Source organism: Vigna angularis, chromosome 9 (assembly GCF_016808095.1).
Source record: "Vigna angularis cultivar LongXiaoDou No.4 chromosome 9, ASM1680809v1, whole genome shotgun sequence".
In the NCBI taxonomy this organism is placed as follows: domain Eukaryota; kingdom Viridiplantae; phylum Streptophyta; class Magnoliopsida; order Fabales; family Fabaceae; genus Vigna; species Vigna angularis.
The window spans coordinates 3,552,400-3,574,627 of record NC_068978.1 but is presented as its reverse complement, the minus strand read 5'-3'; the positions used below and the strand labels follow the sequence as shown (position 1 = coordinate 3,574,627).

The 22,228-nt window shown below is 29.5% G+C and overlaps 1 protein-coding gene across 1 annotated transcript; it reads left to right on the top strand.

Annotated features, from left to right (window-relative positions):
• The first annotated feature begins 16,584 nt into the window (after positions 1 to 16,584).
• On the top strand, positions 16,585 to 22,228 carry LOC108347472 (linoleate 13S-lipoxygenase 3-1, chloroplastic). The gene is made up of 8 exons (XM_017586737.2): positions 16,585 to 17,283; positions 17,600 to 17,880; positions 18,437 to 18,677; positions 18,875 to 19,198; positions 19,742 to 19,935; positions 20,040 to 20,341; positions 20,442 to 20,708; positions 21,231 to 22,228. Exons 1-8 carry the CDS (start codon positions 16,875 to 16,877, stop codon positions 21,985 to 21,987), a joined length of 2,775 nt encoding a protein of 924 aa, XP_017442226.1. The 5' UTR covers positions 16,585 to 16,874; the 3' UTR covers positions 21,988 to 22,228.

The window sequence follows — 22,228 nt, the reverse complement described above, 5'->3', positions numbered from 1 at the left end:
ATTCTAGAATAAAAGGTTGTCTTTCGAACAATTTTAAATATTGACCTTTCGAACAGTTTTAAATATTGACCGAATTATATCAAATTTTGGTTAACTTTGATCAAACGGACTAAGTTAATTTGGACTTAGAAAGTTGAAAATGTTATTCTAATTGTTTTTGTCTGACAGATTAACTTACTAAACTTAATCCTTTTTGTCATTTTATTAAAAATTCATAATATACTTATTATTGCAAATTAAATTTTCTTAAAATATTGATAAAGTTCGTTTAATTAGAATCGAGAATCATGACTCACTATTTCGATCAATAATTTAAAAATTAAAAAATGTATTAGAAAGTACATTGCTATTTTGTTTACTAAAATACAACGAGTGAGAATAGAAAACATGAAATAGTTTTTCCTGTCTGTGGCTTATGAAATGTTTAATTATTCGTTATCCCTGTTCGCTGAGAAAGATGGAAAGCGATAAGAAATTATTTCGTGCGGTTTTTTTCTCCTAACTAATTTTATTAAAGAAAAATAAAATACATATTTTTATTTTTATTGATAAAATTTGGAAAAAAAAATCTTTTATACTCTGCATTGAATGATATTAAGTAAGCAAATATTAATAATTTGATATAAATATTATTTGTACAGTGCTTTTTAATCTTTATAACAGGAGTTTTCTTTTTCTTTTTCTATTTTTTCGTATTTTTTCATGTTATTTATTTTAATTTCCTCGAGTTCAGTTTCGGTGACGACATTTGTTAGTTCAATTCAACCAATCAATGATCAATAATATTTATCGTATTTTATATTTTTGTAGGTTTCTTTTGTATCTTGCAATGATAAATTATATAGGAATAACACAATTCTTTCATTTAGAAAAATAATACCAAGGTTATTCCATAATATCTATATAGATGAGATGATTCAAGTGAAAAATCAACATTCCATTAACTTATTTTCTCAGAGTAAAATTCTTGGAAAAATAGGAGATTTCAAATAATTGCGTTAAATTCAATGAAATATTCGGTATATATCTTCTAAGAAAATATGTTTTATATGCATGTTTTGAATTTAAGCTATAAAATTAAGTCAAGTCAAATTTAATTAATGTTTTAAAAAATATTATAAATTTCAAGTTAACTAATAAAATTTAAAATGAATTTCATTAACTAAAGAAAAAAAAATGAAACGTATTGAGAGGTAGTGTTCAATACACACTAAATATGAGTTTGTATGTTACAAACACAGCCTACCTCCATAATTAGTTCTCAAAGACGCTACCAGAAACGAATTTATTAATTTTTGTAATACAATCCAATGATCTGAGTATATTATTATTTATACAATACAATAGAACAATACTGTAAGCAGAGATTAAAAAATATGGAAAATGAAAAAAAATTATCGTCAGCACATGCGTCACTGCTTTATGACTATTTTGCAACAATTAATCAGAATAATGTTTTCACCTCAAACCAACATTACTCCCTTTGTTCTTAATTATAAATTTTTTTCCTTATATTTAAAAATTTGATGCCAGTATAAGCATGTTTAGTTACGTGTTAAAATTTGTAGTTAGCGTGACTCTCTTTTACATTAGGATGGAAAATATCCAGTGGTTTAATCATGCATTGATGATTTTAATTTTCATTTGCATATAATCAATGGTAACTTTTGACGATGGTATGATGCTATTTTTATGATTCATACAAAAGTGTTATGATTAACTCCACAGTGCTTATCATTTGTCATTACCATCGCGTGTGTTTAGAGAAAAAGAAAAGTACCAATAATCTTAACAAATTGCGTGTTAGAATTAGTTTAAGAAAGGAAATAGTTTCTGTGGATATGAGTGTTGAATTTTTGTGTCACTAATATTAGTGTCCATATAATAAATGTTTGAAGGTATTTTAGATTTTTCAATACTAAATATATCAATAAATTTTAGGATGACTAATATAAAAAATTGTTTATTAAATATAACTTTTATTAAGAATGGTAAATTTGTGTTAATTTCCTGGTTAATTAGAAATATTATAATCACACTTAGAAAATACATTATTAGATTTTTCACACTTGAAATAGACGGGTCCCTTTAATATGACAATTTTTAGTATAATGTTTTTCTCTGTATTTAAAGCATATGATATGATTATTCACAGGTCTTTTAGATCTTAACGCGATTTTGCTTGATATTTATCCAAGGGATTGATTCTTAATGATAGAACTTAGGCTCTTACACCTAAGGGATTAGAGTTTGAGTATTTTAGTGGGTTGACTTGAGTGTTAGATGGAGAAGAGATGTTTTAGTGAATATATGACAGTGAAGCCGGTGAATTTTGCCTTTAGCATGTCATTATATTCCATTTCTGACCTTTCCCCTTTTTTAAGTGTCTCAAACTATCAAAGTCCGCCTTTAATTTTTTGTTCTTTTATTTTGTTGCACATAATTTTACATTCTTTAGTCTAGATGAGTTACTAATTGTACAATTCTATAGTATTACACGACTTTCCTGACAATTAATACTTGGTCTTACAATGTCTTATTACCTAAACAATTGGGTGCGCTTGCCCAGGAGCTAACAGCCGACATGTATTCGGCCAAGTCGTTATGATGTTGGATTAAACTATTCATGCTGAGTATATTTAGGTATGGGTGGTCGAGATGTGTTCGGACGTGTGAAGAAATATTTTTGGTTAGTCGATATGTAGTTGGCCAAGCTATTACATTTCATGTTCATATCATAAGGTCCAAGTACATATAGACCTAGGTAGTCGGATGTCCTCATACATATATGGTACACTAGCCCCTTAGGCTCGATGTGTCTATACTCGAGTCTTCAAACTGCATCTATGGTATATGTCTTTGTGTTGCGTAGTTATGAAAAAAAATGTATTTCTTTGCTTACCTGACCCTATGGATATAATAGGCACCCTAGCCTTGAGAAATGTAGCGACAAATAAGTTGTAATGACAAAGTGTCAACCTAATTTGATGTGGGAGATGAAGGGTCGTCAAGGTGCACATGAATTGAAGCGACATTGAGAAGGTGAAGAGTCATGATCCTTGGCCCATAGGTCTGACGAGATCTAGGGGTTGAGATGAGGGGGTAGCAAAACAAAAGGGTGTGAAGCTTTGCTATAAAAAAGGGGGCTCATTTGCCTTAGTTAAGCACTAAAATCTTTAGAGTTTACTTTATTGTCGATATCTTTGAGAATAATTTAGTACTAAAAAGTCGACTAGTAACAAGTATTTCACATAATGAGTCAAATATAAGTTTTGTGGAAGAGACGAGTAATGGTAGTAGTCAAGCTTGTAACCCTCTAGTGCATCATTGTTAAGGGCCCTCAGGTGTGATTTAGGAAGTGACTATAAAGAATAAAGAGGATGATTTTGAGGAGCATGTCGAGGACAAGTTAAATCGGAGGGAATGTTATGAATAGGTGGATCCATTATTGATGAAACATTTATCCAAATTCACATGGTCATGAATACTAAACTCTTGGTTAAATAGTATATATTTGTTCGAGAGAGAAAAGGTAGAGAATATAATATCCTTCAAGAGGATAAGAGCCATAAATAATGTTTATCATTATCAAGACGGGTATGGGGAGGACTTCTTCTATATGTTCATAGCTTTTTTTATTCAGCTTCATGTCTGGCTACCTTTTGACGAGTTCACTATGGGTGTTCGGCATTTTCTTAACGCTACGCCAAAAAAACTTCATCAAAATAGTTTAGGTTCTCTACAGGCATTTAGGTTAATGTGTCAAGCACTATACTTTTCACCTTCAAGTAAATGCTTTCTCTACTTTTACCTAACTTGGCCCACGTCTACATGTTTACTTAGTGCATACTTGTAATCATTCAAAAAATTTAAGAATGGATTTTTCAAGCTAATATGAAGATTTTCTAGTGTTCGCTGGTTACTTTGGCAAATGCATTTTGTTTTTTATAATTTGTGGAAAGTAATCACTTTTTTCCATAAAAAACTTTGAATAAACTATTGATTTAAGTTGTTTCAACTACAAAATAATCTAATTGAAATGTATACTACAATAAAATGATAGCATTTCCTACCTTGAATGCCTTAAAGAATGCTCAGAATAGGAAGAAGGCTCCAAAAACTCGTGGCACTGGTAGACGATGGACTACAAACACTAGCTAACGAGTATAAGGAGACAAGCAATGGTCGACTAGTGATAAGAGCACCTATGGCTGCAAGATTGATGACGATTATTGTTGGATCTTTGGAGCAATAGGAGCACCTACTATGTGTAATGTTTGATTATCTGAGTGATAATATCATACTTAGGCATCACACTTGGGTTTTTGAATTTGGGGAAAAAATTTTAGTAAGTGTATAATTTTGAGAGGGAACGACTGAAAAAAGTGAGGGAAAAAGAGGTAAATGTGAGAGATGTATTACAATTTGTGTAGGTCATAAACATCTTAAAAAAGAATTAAAACTTCATCATTATTAGTTTTTAGACTATCCACCAGAACAATCCAAAATTATATTAATTTGTGAGTTTTTTTAAACTTTCACAAAAATAACCCCCACTAATATTTTTTTGTTGTAATGAACTTTAATCGTTACAAAGTCAAATTATTCCTTCTAATCCCTAGTGTCTACTTATATGTATGTTTTATTGCCTCTTTCCAACGATTAAAATGTCTTAATCGTTCTTCAATTACGTTGAGATCTTCACGGTTTGAGGATTTGATGTCTATAATAGCACTTCGACATTGAAGTTAGGTATATTCAAATAGTAAAAAACACAACAATAAATCGACTCAAGAGTCATACATCGTAAATAATGCACTTTTATAATATTATTATGAGTCGTTATCTTATTGGATTTATGTTGATTAAATTAGACATATTCTAAACAATTTTTGACTAAATCAGATCTATTCTAGATAATTTTAAGATATGTTGATATTGTCTTAATCCTTAATTAATCAATTTTGATTTTGTTTATCACATCATTTAGGTTACATCATTCATAAATAATTAAGGTGTAAAATCCTTTTGATTTAAGTGAATAATTAAGTATCGCGATTTAACTAATATGATCTTTATGATGAAACAATTGATACAATAAGAAACAAAGTAATGTTTGCTTGTGTTGGAGTTGTCCAACGCCCACTGCCCCTTGTTATGATTGGTCTGAATAAAACGTGAAAAAGGTTCGTTCAACAATAATTGAATAATAAACCAAATACACCATTACCTCTTTCCTTTTAAGGGTTACCATGTCCCAAAAGCCGGTGCATGACTTTGGAGGTATGGCCAATGACACATAAATTGCGCATCATTTTTGGACCATTTAAGAACACTTAATTTAATTCTAAATATTTTAATTCTGTGGTGCATCTTCCTCATATTTAATTTCAAAATTTAAGTACTACTCATATTTATATTCTTTATTTAATTAATTTTTTTTCTGTGTAAAATTAGGACGAATTCAAATAATATTCATGACTAACATTCCTAATTACTGTCAAGCCAATATTGAATAAAAAACATTTGAGAAAAATCACTGATACGTAGATATCGCCATTTTCACTTTCGATGAACAATTAAATTTGATAAACAATCATCACTAACTATAGTGGGTGACTTAAGTATTAAATAATATGTAATTAGTGAAACCGCAACTATTGGATTTGATTTTTTAAATGTACTATAACATTGTTTTAATTTTTGGAGTCTCGGTCCAGCCCAAAGAAAGTTAGGCCCACAAAACTTTAGTGGATTTATTAAATTAATACTGCTTATGTTCACTAATTTTCCATTAAGAAAATATTTTAAAGGAATATTTAAGTAAACAAATTACCAAAAAAGTGACATTAATAATATTGGAATGAAACTATCTATTTTTCTTTTGTGATTTTGTTTTGATATGAGTGAATAAGAAAATAAGATAGAAAGTGGTAGGGTAGAGTATTATAACCCTATCAACCCACTAAAATTTGTTTAATATTTGGGAGCATTTTTCACATGTGAAACTCTTGAGGGATTTTTCTGGTTATCATTCTCTCAAAGTGGCTTATAACTATGCCACATACTTAAGTGCCGTAGGAAATATATCCTATATACGACAATATCTTTGATATTTGATTTTATATTCACCTAACATTAATGCATTAATGGTAGTTTCATATATCTTCCTTTTGGGGAAATTTTAGTTATCTGTTTCACACAACATATTATTTAGAACTATGAAAATTCTTAAATTTATTATATAAAGGAAAAATATTATTACATTTAGTGTATTATATTTTTTCTATTAGACTAATTTCATTAAATGCCACAGCATTTATTGCTATAAAAAAGTAATTAATTATCCTTTTTATTATATAAAAAGGAATACACATTTTAATAATTCTTTTATAAAAGACTTAATTGATTAGGTCCTCTTAAAAAAAATTAAGTTAGCTCAATTTGATTTTTTTTATACTTTTTAATTTAATTTGGTCATCGTATTTTTAAAAAGATTTAATTTGATTCTCAATGTTTACGCTGTTAAAATTATTAATATCAAAATGAGGCGGTTATATATATATATATATGAAACATGACTTTGTATTGATTGTGTATTTATAGGTATCATTTTGGGGTTTAATATTGTTTAATGTAGGTGAGAAAATAAATTGGTGTTATTGCGTTTGGATTTGATTTCGAAGGTGTGTTTTTTATTACATTTGTTTAGTGGATAAGTTTGAATTTGTACTATGTCGATATTCTAAAGGTAGTGTGATGGTTGTGTATGTGGTGGGTGGATTATGGTCCCTTAAAAGAGATTATGTTTTAGTGTTTGTTTTGGGTTGTGGAGTGTAATTTGTTTTCCTTGGGCATTGCTATTTAACATGGTAAGTTGTTATATTATATAGGTTGGGATGTATTATGATTTTTTTGAAGTTATATTCCAACATGGTGGACACTTTCTAGACAATAAGACCTTCAAATATAGTAATGAGAAAAACAATAGATGGTTTTACGACCCAGATTGGTGAAGTTATTTTAAAATATTGAGAAAAATTAAAGAGATGAATTATAATGTCGCAAAGGGTTATGGTATAATTTTGGTACTGATTTTGTGGTGGAGAAAAAGTTGCAGCTCTTGTGTGATGATAATGGTGTAATGAACATGGTATATATTGTGAGAAGAAATGGTGAGGTGTAATTTTTTGTAGTACATATAGTGTCTAAAGATGAAGTAGTAGATAATTTCTTGGAATATTATCCAACGGGTGATGAACCTATACACAATGAGTGTTGAAGTGGAGGGTGAAGTGGTTATGAGGATGGAGATCACATGGATGTTGAGGCTGACGTTGTAGATGAGGATGATGGGGCTAGTGAAGCTGACATGCAAGATGAGGTTGATCTTTAGTGTAAGCAAGGGATGAAGGGTGATAATGAGGTTGACTTTGATATGCAGGATGATGTTGATAATCATCACAAGGATGAGATGGAGGCTGAGTGTGAGGTTAAGGTTAAATTTGGAGTGGAGGCTGATAACAAGGGAGATGATAAGGTTGAGGTTGAGAGTTGGATTGAGTCTCAAGGTCATGATTTGGGTGATAATGATGATGCAACTAGAGATAAGTCTAACATGAAGGTGTTGAGAATGTAAAAGAACTAATTCATGTTAGTGTTGATTATGATCAACATAATATAGTTGACCATAATTGTAGGAGGATAATGTTAAAGTACAAGTTGAATTTAGTAAGTTAAGTACCAAAATACGAAAAGGGGGGATGATGAGGTTGAAGATTTGGGATGTCATGAAATTGGTAACATGAAGATGCATGATAAGGGATTATCTAATAACGAGAGGAAATCGAACCAATAAAGAGACTACAATGATGTTAACTACACCCAACAAACAAATCAACCTTATTAACAACTTCATCCACTTTCTTGAAACCTTAACTTCTTTCTCTAGATTATATATCTTCCTCATAATAGTAGCGTCTCTTTCGTCACCACCATCTTCGGCGCACCATTTGAAATAATTACACCAAATCAAAGCTTCACTTCCACTTTTTTATTCACAATAATGAAAATAAAACATAATCTTCTAGTTAGCTACAAAATAAAAGAGCAAAAACTTTGTGAGTCTAACCTTGTAGTTAAGGCAACCTCAAAATTGTCTCCCACAATTTTTAGCAATTATAGTCATTCTCAACACAACAAACTCTCCATAATTACAAATGGGTGTTCCACTGAACCCCAAGAACCACTGTCGTGAAAGGAAATGCTATAACTTTGCATCTCCATGAATTACATCCTTCACGGATTAGGACAAATTACATTTTATTTCCTAAAAATAATATTGCATACAAATTATATTTTCTCCTCACCAATAACACTCCAAAATTAACTGTTTTGTCACGTCACGTTTCGCAATGACATATCATCACTATCTAAATCACTATCTAAATAACGTTTACTCAAACATAATAAAAAAAAGACTAAATTAAACTATTTTAAAAAATATAAAAGCTAAATTGAATAATAAAAAAGAGACCAAATGGAACCAATTTAAAAAGAAAATTAGAGATTAGAGAACTAAATCAATTAATTAATAATTAAGCCTTTATAAAAAAGATGTTAGTTATAATTGTAAAAACAAGGAGCTTTATGCAATTTCTATACAAAGACATCACACAAAATCTAATAAATATATAAAAATAAAAGAGAGGGGTGGATTAGAAAGAAATAAAGACGATTTTTTTTTACTCTTTATATAAGTATGTTTTTATATTTTATTTCTATCAATAGTTTTCTAGTAATGTACAACCAAAAACGAAATACAAGTGATAAAACATAACAAATTTTCATAGCTTGTAAGTTTTAAATATAAAGATAAAATAATTAATTAGATTTATAACGGGTATATATATTTTCTAGCCATTCCTCTTTTTTTCTCTTTATTTTGGAGATTCTGAGGAACAATGATACACAGCAAAAAAATGGTCTAAGACGGTGGCAAAAATTGATGAAATCATTTATACAATTTAATGCTTTATGTTTTTCCTGTGAGCGGAAAAATGATTTCTTTATTATTTGTTGAACTATTTTGCTTTATTGATTGTACAAAATGCATATCAATATAGTTACTATTTGAGAGGGGAAAATGAGTTCAGGACCCTGCCATAAGAAAAAAATGATTTTATTTTTAAAATATAAGATGACAATAAAATTTGAAAGGTTAAAGTGTATATAAACTATTTGATATCTAGAATAAAAATACAACAAAACAATAAAAAATAAAATTTTGTGCTTGTGAAAGCGAGAGAAGAGAGTGTTAACTTTTCATATCTTTTAATAATAAAAGGAAAATCTATCTTACTTATGAAATCCTATTCCACTATCTCATACACTTCATTTACATTTTTTAAACATTCTAAAAAAAATATCATTTTTCCTTTACACTTACACATCGACCTCAACTTTCCTTTCACCAACATTTCAAGCTATTATATTTATATTATTTAGTAAAGAGTATAATAATATTTCACTTAAAAAAATCAACTAATCAATTTCCAAATTAAATTCTTTAATTTAATTAGTAAATATTAATTTTGTTAATATACACTAAAATTGTAAAAACTTGTTTTTACGAATATTAGAAGGTAATGTTAATGTTGATGAAAAATAATAATTATATTCTAAGTTAAAAAGATATTAGGTAAAAATTAAAACAATTGTATTGTTTATTTATGTTAAACCACCTCTCATTCAAAAGTTTAAATCGTCTAATTTCTATATATTTTCTTTTTAGAGTCTTGAAAATATTTGTTTCCTTTTTTTCTTTCTAAAGTTATGCATGATCTGAAGATATAGTTCAGTATAGACCTAATTCAAATGAAGAGTAAGTTTTTTTTTTCTTTTTTAATTTTGAAGTCTTATTTTATTTTATTTTATTTTTTGTTTCATTCATATAATTTCTAAGTCGCCACTTGGGAGAGGATGGATATGTCATTCTAAATTTGTAGTGGTAAGAATATTTGTTACATAAACATAATAAATATGAAAAAGGTCATGTAAACACGAATTCCATAAATTAAAAAAAAAAATCTTTATATAACAAACTATTTTTAATTTTAAAAACTTATGTTTATAGAATTATAATAAAATAATATTTTATTCATAAAATATTATTTTAAGCCACTCTAATTTGTATGTTCTAAATAATTCTCTTCTTATGATACGTAAGTCCTAGATTTTGAGAAAATATCATCCACTGAGTGAGTTGATACGTAAGAAAGATAGCAGGAGAGAAAAAAAAAGTTATTAAAAATTCAAGAAAGAAAAACATTATTAGTTTTTTTTAAAACTATATTTCACCTTAAAACAATCTCTATCGGTTGTGGATTTTTATTTTCTAATTTTGTAAATATAATATATAAATAAAATGATAATATTATGATAGAAACATTATTGTGGCCGGTGACTAAAAGTTGGTGGAGAGAACTCAACTTTTAGCTACTTTTTATTAAGATTAACTTTAGCTTCTGACTTTTCATCAAGGGTTTTCCAATTTTATATCCATGCATTAGACCGTGCTAAATTATTAAATATATGGTGAATAAAAAAGTAAATAACTTATTCTATTAAATAGAGTAAATTATTTAAAAATGCCACGCCTGTATATAATAGTGAAAGGCAATATAGTTTGCATCGTTTATTAAAGAGATTTCGTATATGAAGGGAAAACATTGTACATTGTACATTGAACATGTTTGAATATTTGTGGGGTATAAGATCATAAAACTAAAATAATATTTTGTTCATACTCTTTAATAACACCTACAAAATCATAGTACGAAAATCGAAAATCGAAATTATTGTTTGATTTATTAGTCTTAAAAGTAAGTGAAATCATTTATACCATAATGAAACGAAAATATATTTCACTAGTTTTTAATATAATTTTGAAACAATATTTTATTGGGTTTAGTGGAATCTATACCTACCAAAAAGGGTAATTTATATCCCAACATTTGGTGTAAAACAAACTAACTTCCGTTTCTCACTTTACATAGACACAAAACTCTCTTACTTTGAAATTTCAAACCTAGTTATCTCAATCACTATATAAACGAATATTCAAGACTTCATACAAGCTTTTTTATTTTGTTCGCATTCGAAAGTCATAAATAAACAAATGCAGCTTCTATGTTATCAATCTTCTTTCTTTTCTTAATATGTAAATTCAATTCTATTAACTAATATAAATTCATTGTTTTAAGATTAACTATTCTTTTCCTAATAATATATATAAACTTATGCGTTAAAGTTTCAATCGACTAAGCTATGTTGCCATGGAATGCAAACGCTAATCAAAAGAGCACTTTATTTTCCAATGCACGTCATGTATAAAAAAAGGAAAACTAGGGTTTCTTTTTATTATCGTGTTCGTTTGCATTTCAAACTGATTAACTAGTTGTGCTTCACTAACACAAAGAGAAATGTTCTCCATGAGAAAAGGATTGATATGTTTATCTGAATGGAATCGATTCCAATCATTAACTTTACTCAACTGTAGTTGCGTACATCAAATTAATTAACCCTAATTACTTTTTTTCTCTTCAAATTTTCATGATTTTGTTAAAAACTTTAGTTTGCATAAATGATGTATTATCATTAAGTAGAATTAATTATAATAATGATATCGTGAAGAATGGGCATTAGAAGAAGGTTTATAGTTGTTATATATAATATTAATATTAGAAGCATTGGATAGTTCCTTGAAAACTAGAATTTGGAAAAGTTAATGTTTTGATTCTTTTTGGCTGCTGTTGACTGATGAAAGGAGATATGAGAAATGGTGTTGATCCTTATCCACGCAATTTCTTGTTCGATGAAGAGTATTAATTGTGATATAAGAGTTAGGCCAAGAAGGAGGCAAACACGAAAGTTCATATGAAGAAAATCCTTCTTTGGCGATGACCTATATATAAATGCAGTCAAATTAAATTACCTTTTCAAATTGTAAATATTAATTATATGGAAATTAGGAATTATCGTTAATGAAATTCCCAAGTTTAATTATTATTATTATTATTATTATTATTACAATTAGTTTCTGATAATATTGAGTGTACGTTTTTTTTTCTCTCCCGAATTAATTCTCAATTTTCTTTTATCCTTTATCTTGATTTTACAGTCCAAAATAGCACAAGAGTCTTGGAAACTAGTATAGAATAATATTTGACGATAAATCTTTATATGAATGGCAACTTTTGCGTTACAATGTGTTTAGGTCAGAAATATTTAAGAGGATAGTTTATTTTTTATAAAATGTTTAAAATGTTATATGACAATAATATGTCATCTAGATAATAATTTTTTTTAAAAAAAATTGTTTAAAAAATTGACGACTTGAATAATTGTATTACTTAAACTATTTAAAATTAAAGAATGTTAATTAACTTTTGTCAACAAATGAAAATTGAAATTTTTCATATTTCATATTTACTTTTTTTCTCTTTATATTTTTTTAACTTAGTTTTAGTTGAAGGTAATATCACCTTGATTAAGACCCTCACGAGTATTACTTTTTTGTTAATGTCGATTAAGGCTATTTATTAATGTTGATAATAATTATTTTGTGATGTAAATTTTGAAGATTATTATTATTATTTCTTGTTTGTAATTAGTTATGGTTTTCTCGACCCATGTTGAAGAGATTATCTTTTAACGGATGTAAATTGAATTCTTTCAATCAAAAGTTTATTATAATTATCTTTTTTATCATGTAACATTAATATCATTCTTTACAAAAAAAAATAATAATTTACAATTAGTTTTATAATAAAATAAAAAATATTACTCCACATGCAATGAAACAAGGTGTGCATGTGTGACCAAAAATAAAAACAATTTACTCTAAGTGAATTCAAACTTTAATTTAGAACTCATTTTATAAGTTTGAGTTAGATTTAAAATCTATTTTTTATATTATATCATAATTTTGAAATAAAAATTATTTTTATAAAGTTTATCGTTTGATAGATTTATTAATTATTTCTAGAACCAGTTCAAGGTGTTAAACACCCACTTTAGCTTAAAAATATCTAAACTTTCTTAGTATAATATTATTTTATTAAATAAATTATAAGATTATATTTAAGAGAAAAGGTTTCAAATTCTTTTTGTACTAATATATTTATGTTAAATTAATTATAAAATTTGTTTAAGAAAAAAAAACCTGAAATTGTTTTGATATTAATATACTTCTATTAAATTAATTATAAAATTATGTTAAAAGAAAAAAAGATCTCAACAATATTTTTTTAAGTATTAATATACTTCTATTAAATTATAATCTTGTTTAGGAAAAGGAGAATAATTAGTTATCTATTTTTTTATAATAAGTTTTGATTTATATTTTTTTAATCTTTTTGTAACTTCTCCTGTAGTGATTTCATTTTGTCTCTTTTTACTTTCCTTCAATCTAGAATTTCTTTTTTTTTTCTTTTAAAGGTTTTAGCATATTATATTATTTAAATTTGATGTTGTCAGAATATACTAATTTTTTTATCTTCATTTTTATTAATATGTTTTTCTTTTTATTTGTGTTATTATTGCTTTTATTTTATTTGTTGAATTTGTATTAAAATTGTAGAATTTTAATGTTTGGGTACTTTTCGATTTGAGTTTAAAGCATAAAGATTAATAAACCATAACGTGACTCTACGTTCAAAACTGGGTTTCTGTAAAAAGATAATTCAAGTTTAGGGAAAAAAGGATTTACCTTTTGTAACAAAAAAAACATAGAGAAGAACTGAAAGTCACAGTGACACTACTTACAAGAAGCAGCTTTGTTTTTGCTTTATATTCAACCTATTAAATTAATTTTAACACCATGAAATCAAACCAAACATGGCACATGTTTCACTCATAATTTTGCAATAATAAATTTAGATGAGTGTTAAAATAATGTATTAAATAATGCATGAAAAGGAGTTAGTGTGTAATCTTCTATATATACCATTAACAAGTACAGTAATAAGCACTACAAATAAATAATGTAATGTAGGAATAGACGTTGTGTCTGTGTGATGTGATATAATATAAGGAGTAACCAATTTAATCTCATTCAGAGAATTTTAAATATTTTTATATCATTTGAAAAATATAAATTTTAGTTTTGAAATTAAAGAAATGCATTATCACTAATACTTTAATTATTATTTTCATCACTATAAATAGTATAAATTTAATTATCACTTCACTTCTATAACTATCTTTACTTTTATTATTATAATTATAATCAGTATCATTAATTTTATAAGTAACCACAAATCTTATTAACCACACTATGACCACGGTTATAAATTATACTTTTATTATTATTGTTATTATACACTACATTTAGTATATTAAAAAGACTTTTACTATATTTTAAGATATCAACATCAATATATTTTAAAATGTCCAATAGATAGTAATACCAAAAATTCAACAACAAAAAATCAAATTAATCAAAATGATATGTACTTAACATTTTGACCACTACCTAAATAAACTTTAAAACTAATTTAAATCAATAAAAAATTAAAGCAATTTATTTAAAAGCTATTTAAAAAAATTAAGATTAAAATTCATCTGAGACTTGAAGTCTAACTTTTTAAATTTAAGAAATGAATTTTTAGTAAAATAAAAAACAGTGTAAGAATAATATTTCTTACATGTTCATGATTTGATGGTTAAATAAAGAGGAGATACAGAATAGACCCTCCACTCCCAGCTGCTACAAATACGGAAACACCTGAATATGGTATGATGCCACATTCAATTAACTAATTGATTATTTTATGGTAAAAATAATTTATGTGCAATAAAAAGGAATTAAAATTCAATTAACTAATTAAAGGTAAAATAGATTAACAATGGATATTTAATTAAATGAAAAGGCTCAATCAATGACGCCTTTAGATATTATTTTCTATTTATCTAATATTCAAAACTTTTATATTTTTTAACTGAATTTTTGTTGTTTATTATTTTATTAAATAAGTAATGTGATTAGTATCACTATCTTGCTTATTTGTTATTAATATCATGTTTATATTAATAATAACATTTTTCTCACATTTATTAATACATAAAAGCAAATGAACAAGATAATGAAACAAATAAGCATCCAATTTATTACAATATAAAATATTAAAAGGCAATTAAATCATGTAAAAATTTTAAAAACTCAATATAAAACATAGCAAACACTGAATTGAAAATAAAGAAATTTATCGAAAACTTGAAATTTAATTAACTCAAATAAAAATTGGAATAGAAATCTATTCGGGTCAAGAAGTGGTATGGTGAATTCAAGATCCGAGTCAAGGTGGATTGATCACTATTTTGACATTTTGCAGATATGACCCTGGAGAATGAAGCACGGTGGCAGCGTGAAATAAAACATAAACCAGCTTTCCGTGTTCTTTCTATAGAAACGCGTTTTTTTACTTTGAAAAGTGGAAACCAATATTCCTCAGTTCTCAGTTTGACTCCTGCAAAACCCATTTATTTTTATTTTAAATGAAGAATAATAATCACAACCACAAAATCCATACAGCATTAATATTTCGGGAGCCATCAGCAAAATAAATAAATTAGGTTAGATCAAGTATTGTGGCTATTCATTGTGTCTATTAATATTTTTCAATCATAAGAATATAATCTTACACTTTAAAACAAATTCCCTCCTTATAAACAAATAAATAAATAATTTTAATAATTGTTTTATAATCACCAGTAAAAAATAAAATATATTTAAAATAAAGTTTTGTTTTAGACCATCACTATTTCTAAAATTCTATTTTTTAGGGTTTTACACAAAGTGAGTATCATTTCTTCATTTTAAAAGAATGCAAATTATTATTTTATAAAAAAAAATCGATCTTATAATTTATTAATGCAAACATATTACAGTTATTTATTATTATTTTTAAATTAGTCCTTAATTATCAATAGTTATACTGTACACTTAAATCGTCACCATTAAATATGGCAACATTTGTCATTATAACTGTTTTCTTTTTGTCACATATAGATTTTATTATCATCATTATTTAATACTTACTTTTCTCTCATAAACTTACTTATTTCTTTGCCTTTTAAAACTTCTAACATACTGCTTGTTTTCATTTTTTTTTCTTATTAAAATTTTATTTTACTTTTCAACCCCGAAGTCTTAGATTTGATTATTTTTTATTTATTTTTTTATTTATGTACTCTAACATTATGCATAACATCATTCATTAATAATCCGCCACTCATGGTTGACATATCTAATTAATCTAAAAGTCTAAAAATAAGTCACATATTACACAGAAAATATAGTTTTTCTAAGAAATATTAATGATTAAAATTATAAAAAAAATACACATTTAAGGTTATTAATATACTTTTACATTAATTTACACTAAAACATCTTATTTATTTTGACGTGAAGGCAATATATGGTAATTTTTGCAGTGTTGACCAAAAAATTAAAAATTGGAATGTAGTTGATGTTGGTGATGATGAACACCATTTTTAGTTAAAGAGCACTACTCGAAGCAAGCTGAAAATAATTACAGAAGATGATGAAGGAAAAGAAAAGGAGAGAAAAAATGTGGACGGTGAAGTGAGATTCATGCTTGCCACCTTTATTAGTCTTCCTTTTCCTTCTCTGCACTGTATATAAAAGAAATCATAGCCAGCTATTGCCATTTCATTTCAACCGACACGCCACTACCCTTTTCTCTCAAATCTGTTTCAGTTCTTGCAAAGAGAGCAAAATCATACTTTTAGAGAGAGATCACACACAACCAAGAAAAAAACTCCATAGAGGGTGAAGATTCAGAACAAACATGGCCCTTACGAAACAAATCATGGGTTCTTCATTGCTAGAGAGGTCCTTGTTTGTTCCTTCTTCCCCTTCATCACTTTTCAACCAAACTCGGTTCTTGGTTCCTTTGGAGAGCAAGAGAGTTCTGAGGGTAAGGAAGGCTGCAAAGTTTCCTGTGGCAACTATAAGTGAAGATTTGGTCAAGGGCTCTTCTTCTTCTTCATCATCATCTTCTTCTTCACCAGCATCTTCTTCCACTTCTTTAGTGTCTACAGAGAAGCCAGTGAAATTCAAGGTTAGAGCTGTTATCACAGTGAGGAACAAGATCAAAGAGGATTTGAAAGAGACCATTGTGAAGCATATTGATGCTCTGGCTGACAAGATTGGAAGGAATGTTGTCCTTGAACTTGTTAGCACCGAGATTGATCCAAGTAAGAATTTCCTTCTGCTGCTGTGCTGTCTCTCGCAAAAACTACTTCATTTCTTTCCAAAACCATCGTCTCTACCTACCCAGTACCATAAATGTTTAAGATTTGTTTCAAAAGTCATTTTTTTCCCTCCCCTTCTAAAAAAGTTCCTTTTTTTTTGGTATTCTTCAGCCCTCTCTGTACACAAATCGCCTAAAGAGTTCTTGCTATCTACTTGAAAATAAATCTTAATTATTTTTTAAAATAATCTGCTTGAAATTGCTTGTTGATGAAGGGTTGTAAAGTGAACGAATCCTTTGGTGCCTTTTTTGTTTTGTAGAGACCAAAGCTGCAAAGAAGAGTACTGAAGCAGTGCTGAAGGATTGGTCAAAGAAGTCCAATCTTAAGGTGGAGAGAGTTAATTACACAGCTGAATTCATAGTTGACTCTAACTTTGGGGAGCCAGGAGCTATTACTGTGACAAACAAACACCAGAAAGAGTTCTTCTTGGAAAGCATAACCATTGAAGGATTTGCCACTGGACCAGTTCATTTCCCCTGCAATTCTTGGGTTCAAGCAAGAAAAGATCATCCCGGAAAAAGGATTTTCTTTTCCAACAAGGTAATCTAATTTTCCATTCTTTTTTTTTCATCTTTTATTAAACTATTATTATTTCTTTTATTTTCTTTTCCTGTTTTAATAACAGGGCCCGGTAAAGTTAGTATTTATTCTGTACACCTATTAGACGACAATATTTGTTTTCTGTTTTTATTTCCGGAAAATAAAAGTCAAAGCAATATTATGCTGGTGTGGAGAATCTTGGAAAGGTCATAAAAGTCGAAAATCATTCTAATACCTTGCAAAATCAGATTTAATTTATTATTTCAATGCCAATGCCTATGAGTGCGTGATAGTATAGTTTCCTCAAGAAAAGAAAAAGCTGTTCCATTATCATTAAAGTGGAAAAACCATTGAGTGATTCCTGTGCGGTTTTGCATGAGCCAATACCTTTGAATTGACCCATCAATTACTTCATCAATCAAATTGGAAACATCCACTATGTGCTCTGTGATAACTATGCATTATACTACTAAGTGGTAGTAATACTATTTTTAACAGAAGTTACAATAATAATCATCTATTAACTTTGTTTCATTCCTATGATTTACTTGAACAGCCTTATTTACCTGGTGATACACCTGCTGGGCTTAGATTATTGAGGGAAAAAGAGCTGAGAAATCTCAGAGGTGATGGCAAAGGAGTGAGAAACTTATCTGACAGAATATATGATTATGATATATACAATGATTTGGGAAATCCAGACAAAGGTATTGAATATGCCAGACCAAATCTTGGAGGATCAGATATGTATCCATACCCAAGACGGTGTCGGACAGGCCGTGAGCCCAGCGACACAGGTAAATCAGGAGTAAATTATATGAATACTTTACTACAAAGTTTTGGAGCATCCCCCAGAAAGTTATTATCATTATAGCTATTACTATTCCTCCATTTTAAGTAGGTGTAACAAGTAGACATTTTTTTGCTGGTTTATACTTAGATTTTGAAAAGAATTTAGTGTGTAAAATGTAACTGAGGTTATTTGATTATGCAGATATGTATGCAGAGAGTCGTGTGGAGAAGCCACTGCCTATGTATGTGCCAAGGGATGAACGTTTTGAGGAGTCAAAGCAGAACACATTCACAGTGAAGAGGCTGAAGGCAGTGCTGCATAACTTGATTCCTGGTCTTAAGGCCAGTCTTTCTGCTAGCAACCAAGACTTCAATGAATTCTCAGATGTGGATGGTCTTTACAGTGAAGGGTTGCTCATAAAGTTGGGGTTGCAAGATGAAGTCTTGAAAAAAATTCCTTTTGTCAGCAAGATCCAAGAGTCCAGCCAGGGACTTCTTAAATATGACACCCCTAAGATTATTTCCAGTGAGTAAATACAATTCTGTGTGCTGATTTCTATAGTGAATCTTTTACCACTATTCTTCTGTGCATGTTTATTTTTTGAAAGCTTTCCGAGTATAATTCTGAAACATCATGTGATAAGTAAATCCAAGCACAGATCTTTGGTGAGGTTTGATGAGAATGGAATTTTAGTACTGCTGCTTTACCCTTGGATATTTTAATATAGCATGACAAAGAATACGGTAAACATCAGTAACAAGTGGACCACTAGAACGTGCCATTTGGCTTTTAATGTTTGTCAGTTGATTTTCAACAAAGAAAAAGTTTCTGAGTTCAATTCAAACTCGGATAGGTTGTTCGTTATCCGTGTGCGCTCTAAAGGCAACTAGTTAATTGCTATCATTATTATACCATATGAAAGGCAAACCTGCGTCAAATTGTTAATTTGAATGTTTCACATGTGGGTGCAGTATTTTATACTGGTTAATATTATTTTAAACTCAACTTGATTATTGGTAGCTTTGTTACTTTTTGTTAAACTAATGATCTCACATGCCTAACTTGCAGAGGACAAATTTGCATGGTTGCGAGATGACGAATTTGCCCGTCAAGCAATTGCAGGAGTTAACCCTGTTAGCATTGAGAAGCTCAAAGTTTTTCCACCAGTTAGCAAACTAGACCCTCAAATTTATGGCCCCCAAGAGTCTGCTCTTAAAGAAGAACATATTTTGAGTCAACTCGATGGCATGACAGTCCAAGAGGTAGCATCAATGCTTCTCACAATTTTGATTACTAACCATACTTGTGTTCATCAATTCTTGTTTTCACCCCTTGAACTTAAATATTAATTTTCTTAATTATGCAGGCTATAAATGAAAACAAGCTGTTTATCGTTGACTACCATGATATCTACCTTCCTTTCCTAGAAGGGATCAATGCCCTTGATGGTAGGAAATCATATGCCACACGTACCATATTTTTCTCCACACCACGTGACACTCTCAAACCTGTGGCCATTGAACTTAGCCTCCCTTTTGCTGGACCTAGTTCTAGATCAAAGCGTGTGGTTACACCACCTGTTGATGCAACCACCAACTGGATGTGGATGCTTGCTAAGGCACATGTTTGCTCCAATGATGCTGGGGTGCACCAACTTGTTAACCACTGGTATGAGAACACCCACAAAACAAATACTGCAAAATTAGTAGTGTTTATCAGTAACAAGTTAGATAATTGACTTTTTTTGTTTGTTGATATGTATATATAGGTTACGTACACATGCAAACTTGGAACCATTTATATTGGCTGCTCATAGGCAATTAAGTGCCATGCATCCAATTTACAAGCTATTGGACCCACACATGAGGTATACTTTGGAGATCAATGCCTTAGCTAGACAGAGTTTAATCAATGCTGATGGAATCATTGAAAATTGCTTCACTCCTGGACGCTACGCTATGGAGATTAGTTCTGCTGCTTACAAGAACTTTTGGCGCTTTGACATGGATAGTCTACCTGCAGATCTCATCCGCAGGTAATCCACGCAATATCTAGATTTTTTTTGTTTATGTTGTTGTTACTGTTCACAGTTTGACTTTAAATGAAAGTGGCCTAACCTAACTTATACGGCAAATAGTAAACGGTCGGTGTTCTTGGTACACGGGTTAAGAAATAAAAAACAGTTTTTGTTGCTTCGATACGTTATTAATGCGTTTTTAGAGGTCATGCATGTCAATTTCTCTTCTTATTTGACACAAAAATACATGAGAGATCACTATATTGTTTGGAAAATTTGTGTATAGTTTCTAGCCATTTATTTCTAGAATGCTGTAGTTTTTTTTAATATAACTGGGTACTGTAATTTCATAATCAATGCTGTTGATACTTCTTGTCAGCACCCAACTGATTCAATGAGTAAGATCCATAGTTACTTTTACCTTTACTTTTTGGGAAGTGGCCAAACTTTATTTTCTTGTAGTGGTATGGTGCTTGCTTTTTTTGGTGCATGCAAAGTTGCAATGAGATCTAAAGAAGATTTTCTCTTACGACATTGCAGGGGAATGGCAGTACCTGACCCAACACAACCACATGGTCTAAAGCTAACATTGGAAGACTACCCTTATGCAGCTGATGGACTACTAATCTGGTCTGCCATAGAAGACTGGGTTCGCACCTATGTGAACCATTACTACCCTCATGCAAGCCTCATATGCAACGACAAAGAGCTACAAGCTTGGTACTCGGAGTCAATCAATGTGGGTCATGCTGATCTCAGGCATGAAAGTTGGTGGCCTACATTGAACAACAGTGAGGATCTTGTCTCCATTCTTTCCATATTGATCTGGAATGCATCTGCACAACATGCTGCTCTTAACTTTGGGCAATACCCTTACGGAGGGTATGTGCCTAATCGTCCACCACTGACGAGAAGATTAATTCCAGAAGAGGGTGATCCAGAATACGCAAGTTTTCTTGCTGACCCTCAAAAATATTATCTGAATGCATTGCCTAGCTTGTTGCAAGCAACAAAGTTTATGGCTGTGGTTGACACACTCTCCACTCACTCACCTGATGAGGAGTACTTGGGGGAGAGACAACAACCTTCGATTTGGTCAGGTGATGCTGAGATCATCGAGGCATTCTATGATTTCTCTGCAAAGGTTAGACAGATAGAGAAGGTGATTGATAGCAGGAACCTTGATAGGAGTCTAAGGAACCGATGTGGTGCAGGGGTTTTGCCTTATGAGTTGCTTGCTCCTAGCTCTGAATCTGGTGTTACATGCAGAGGGGTACCTAATAGTGTGTCTACATAATTATCTTGAAGTAGTGAATAAGGGACTCACTTCCCACATTTTGATAAGCATTTATCTATATATGCTTGCCTTACTAGCTACTACTGTGCTCAGTGACTCCATGGATACCCATTTTGTACCTACATTTTATAAATATAAATATATATTGTAACCTAGGGCTGTATAGTCTGTATATCAAAATTAGTTCGGTGGTGTTGGAGGATGTGTGAGTGTTTATAAAATTATTATCACCATTTCTAGA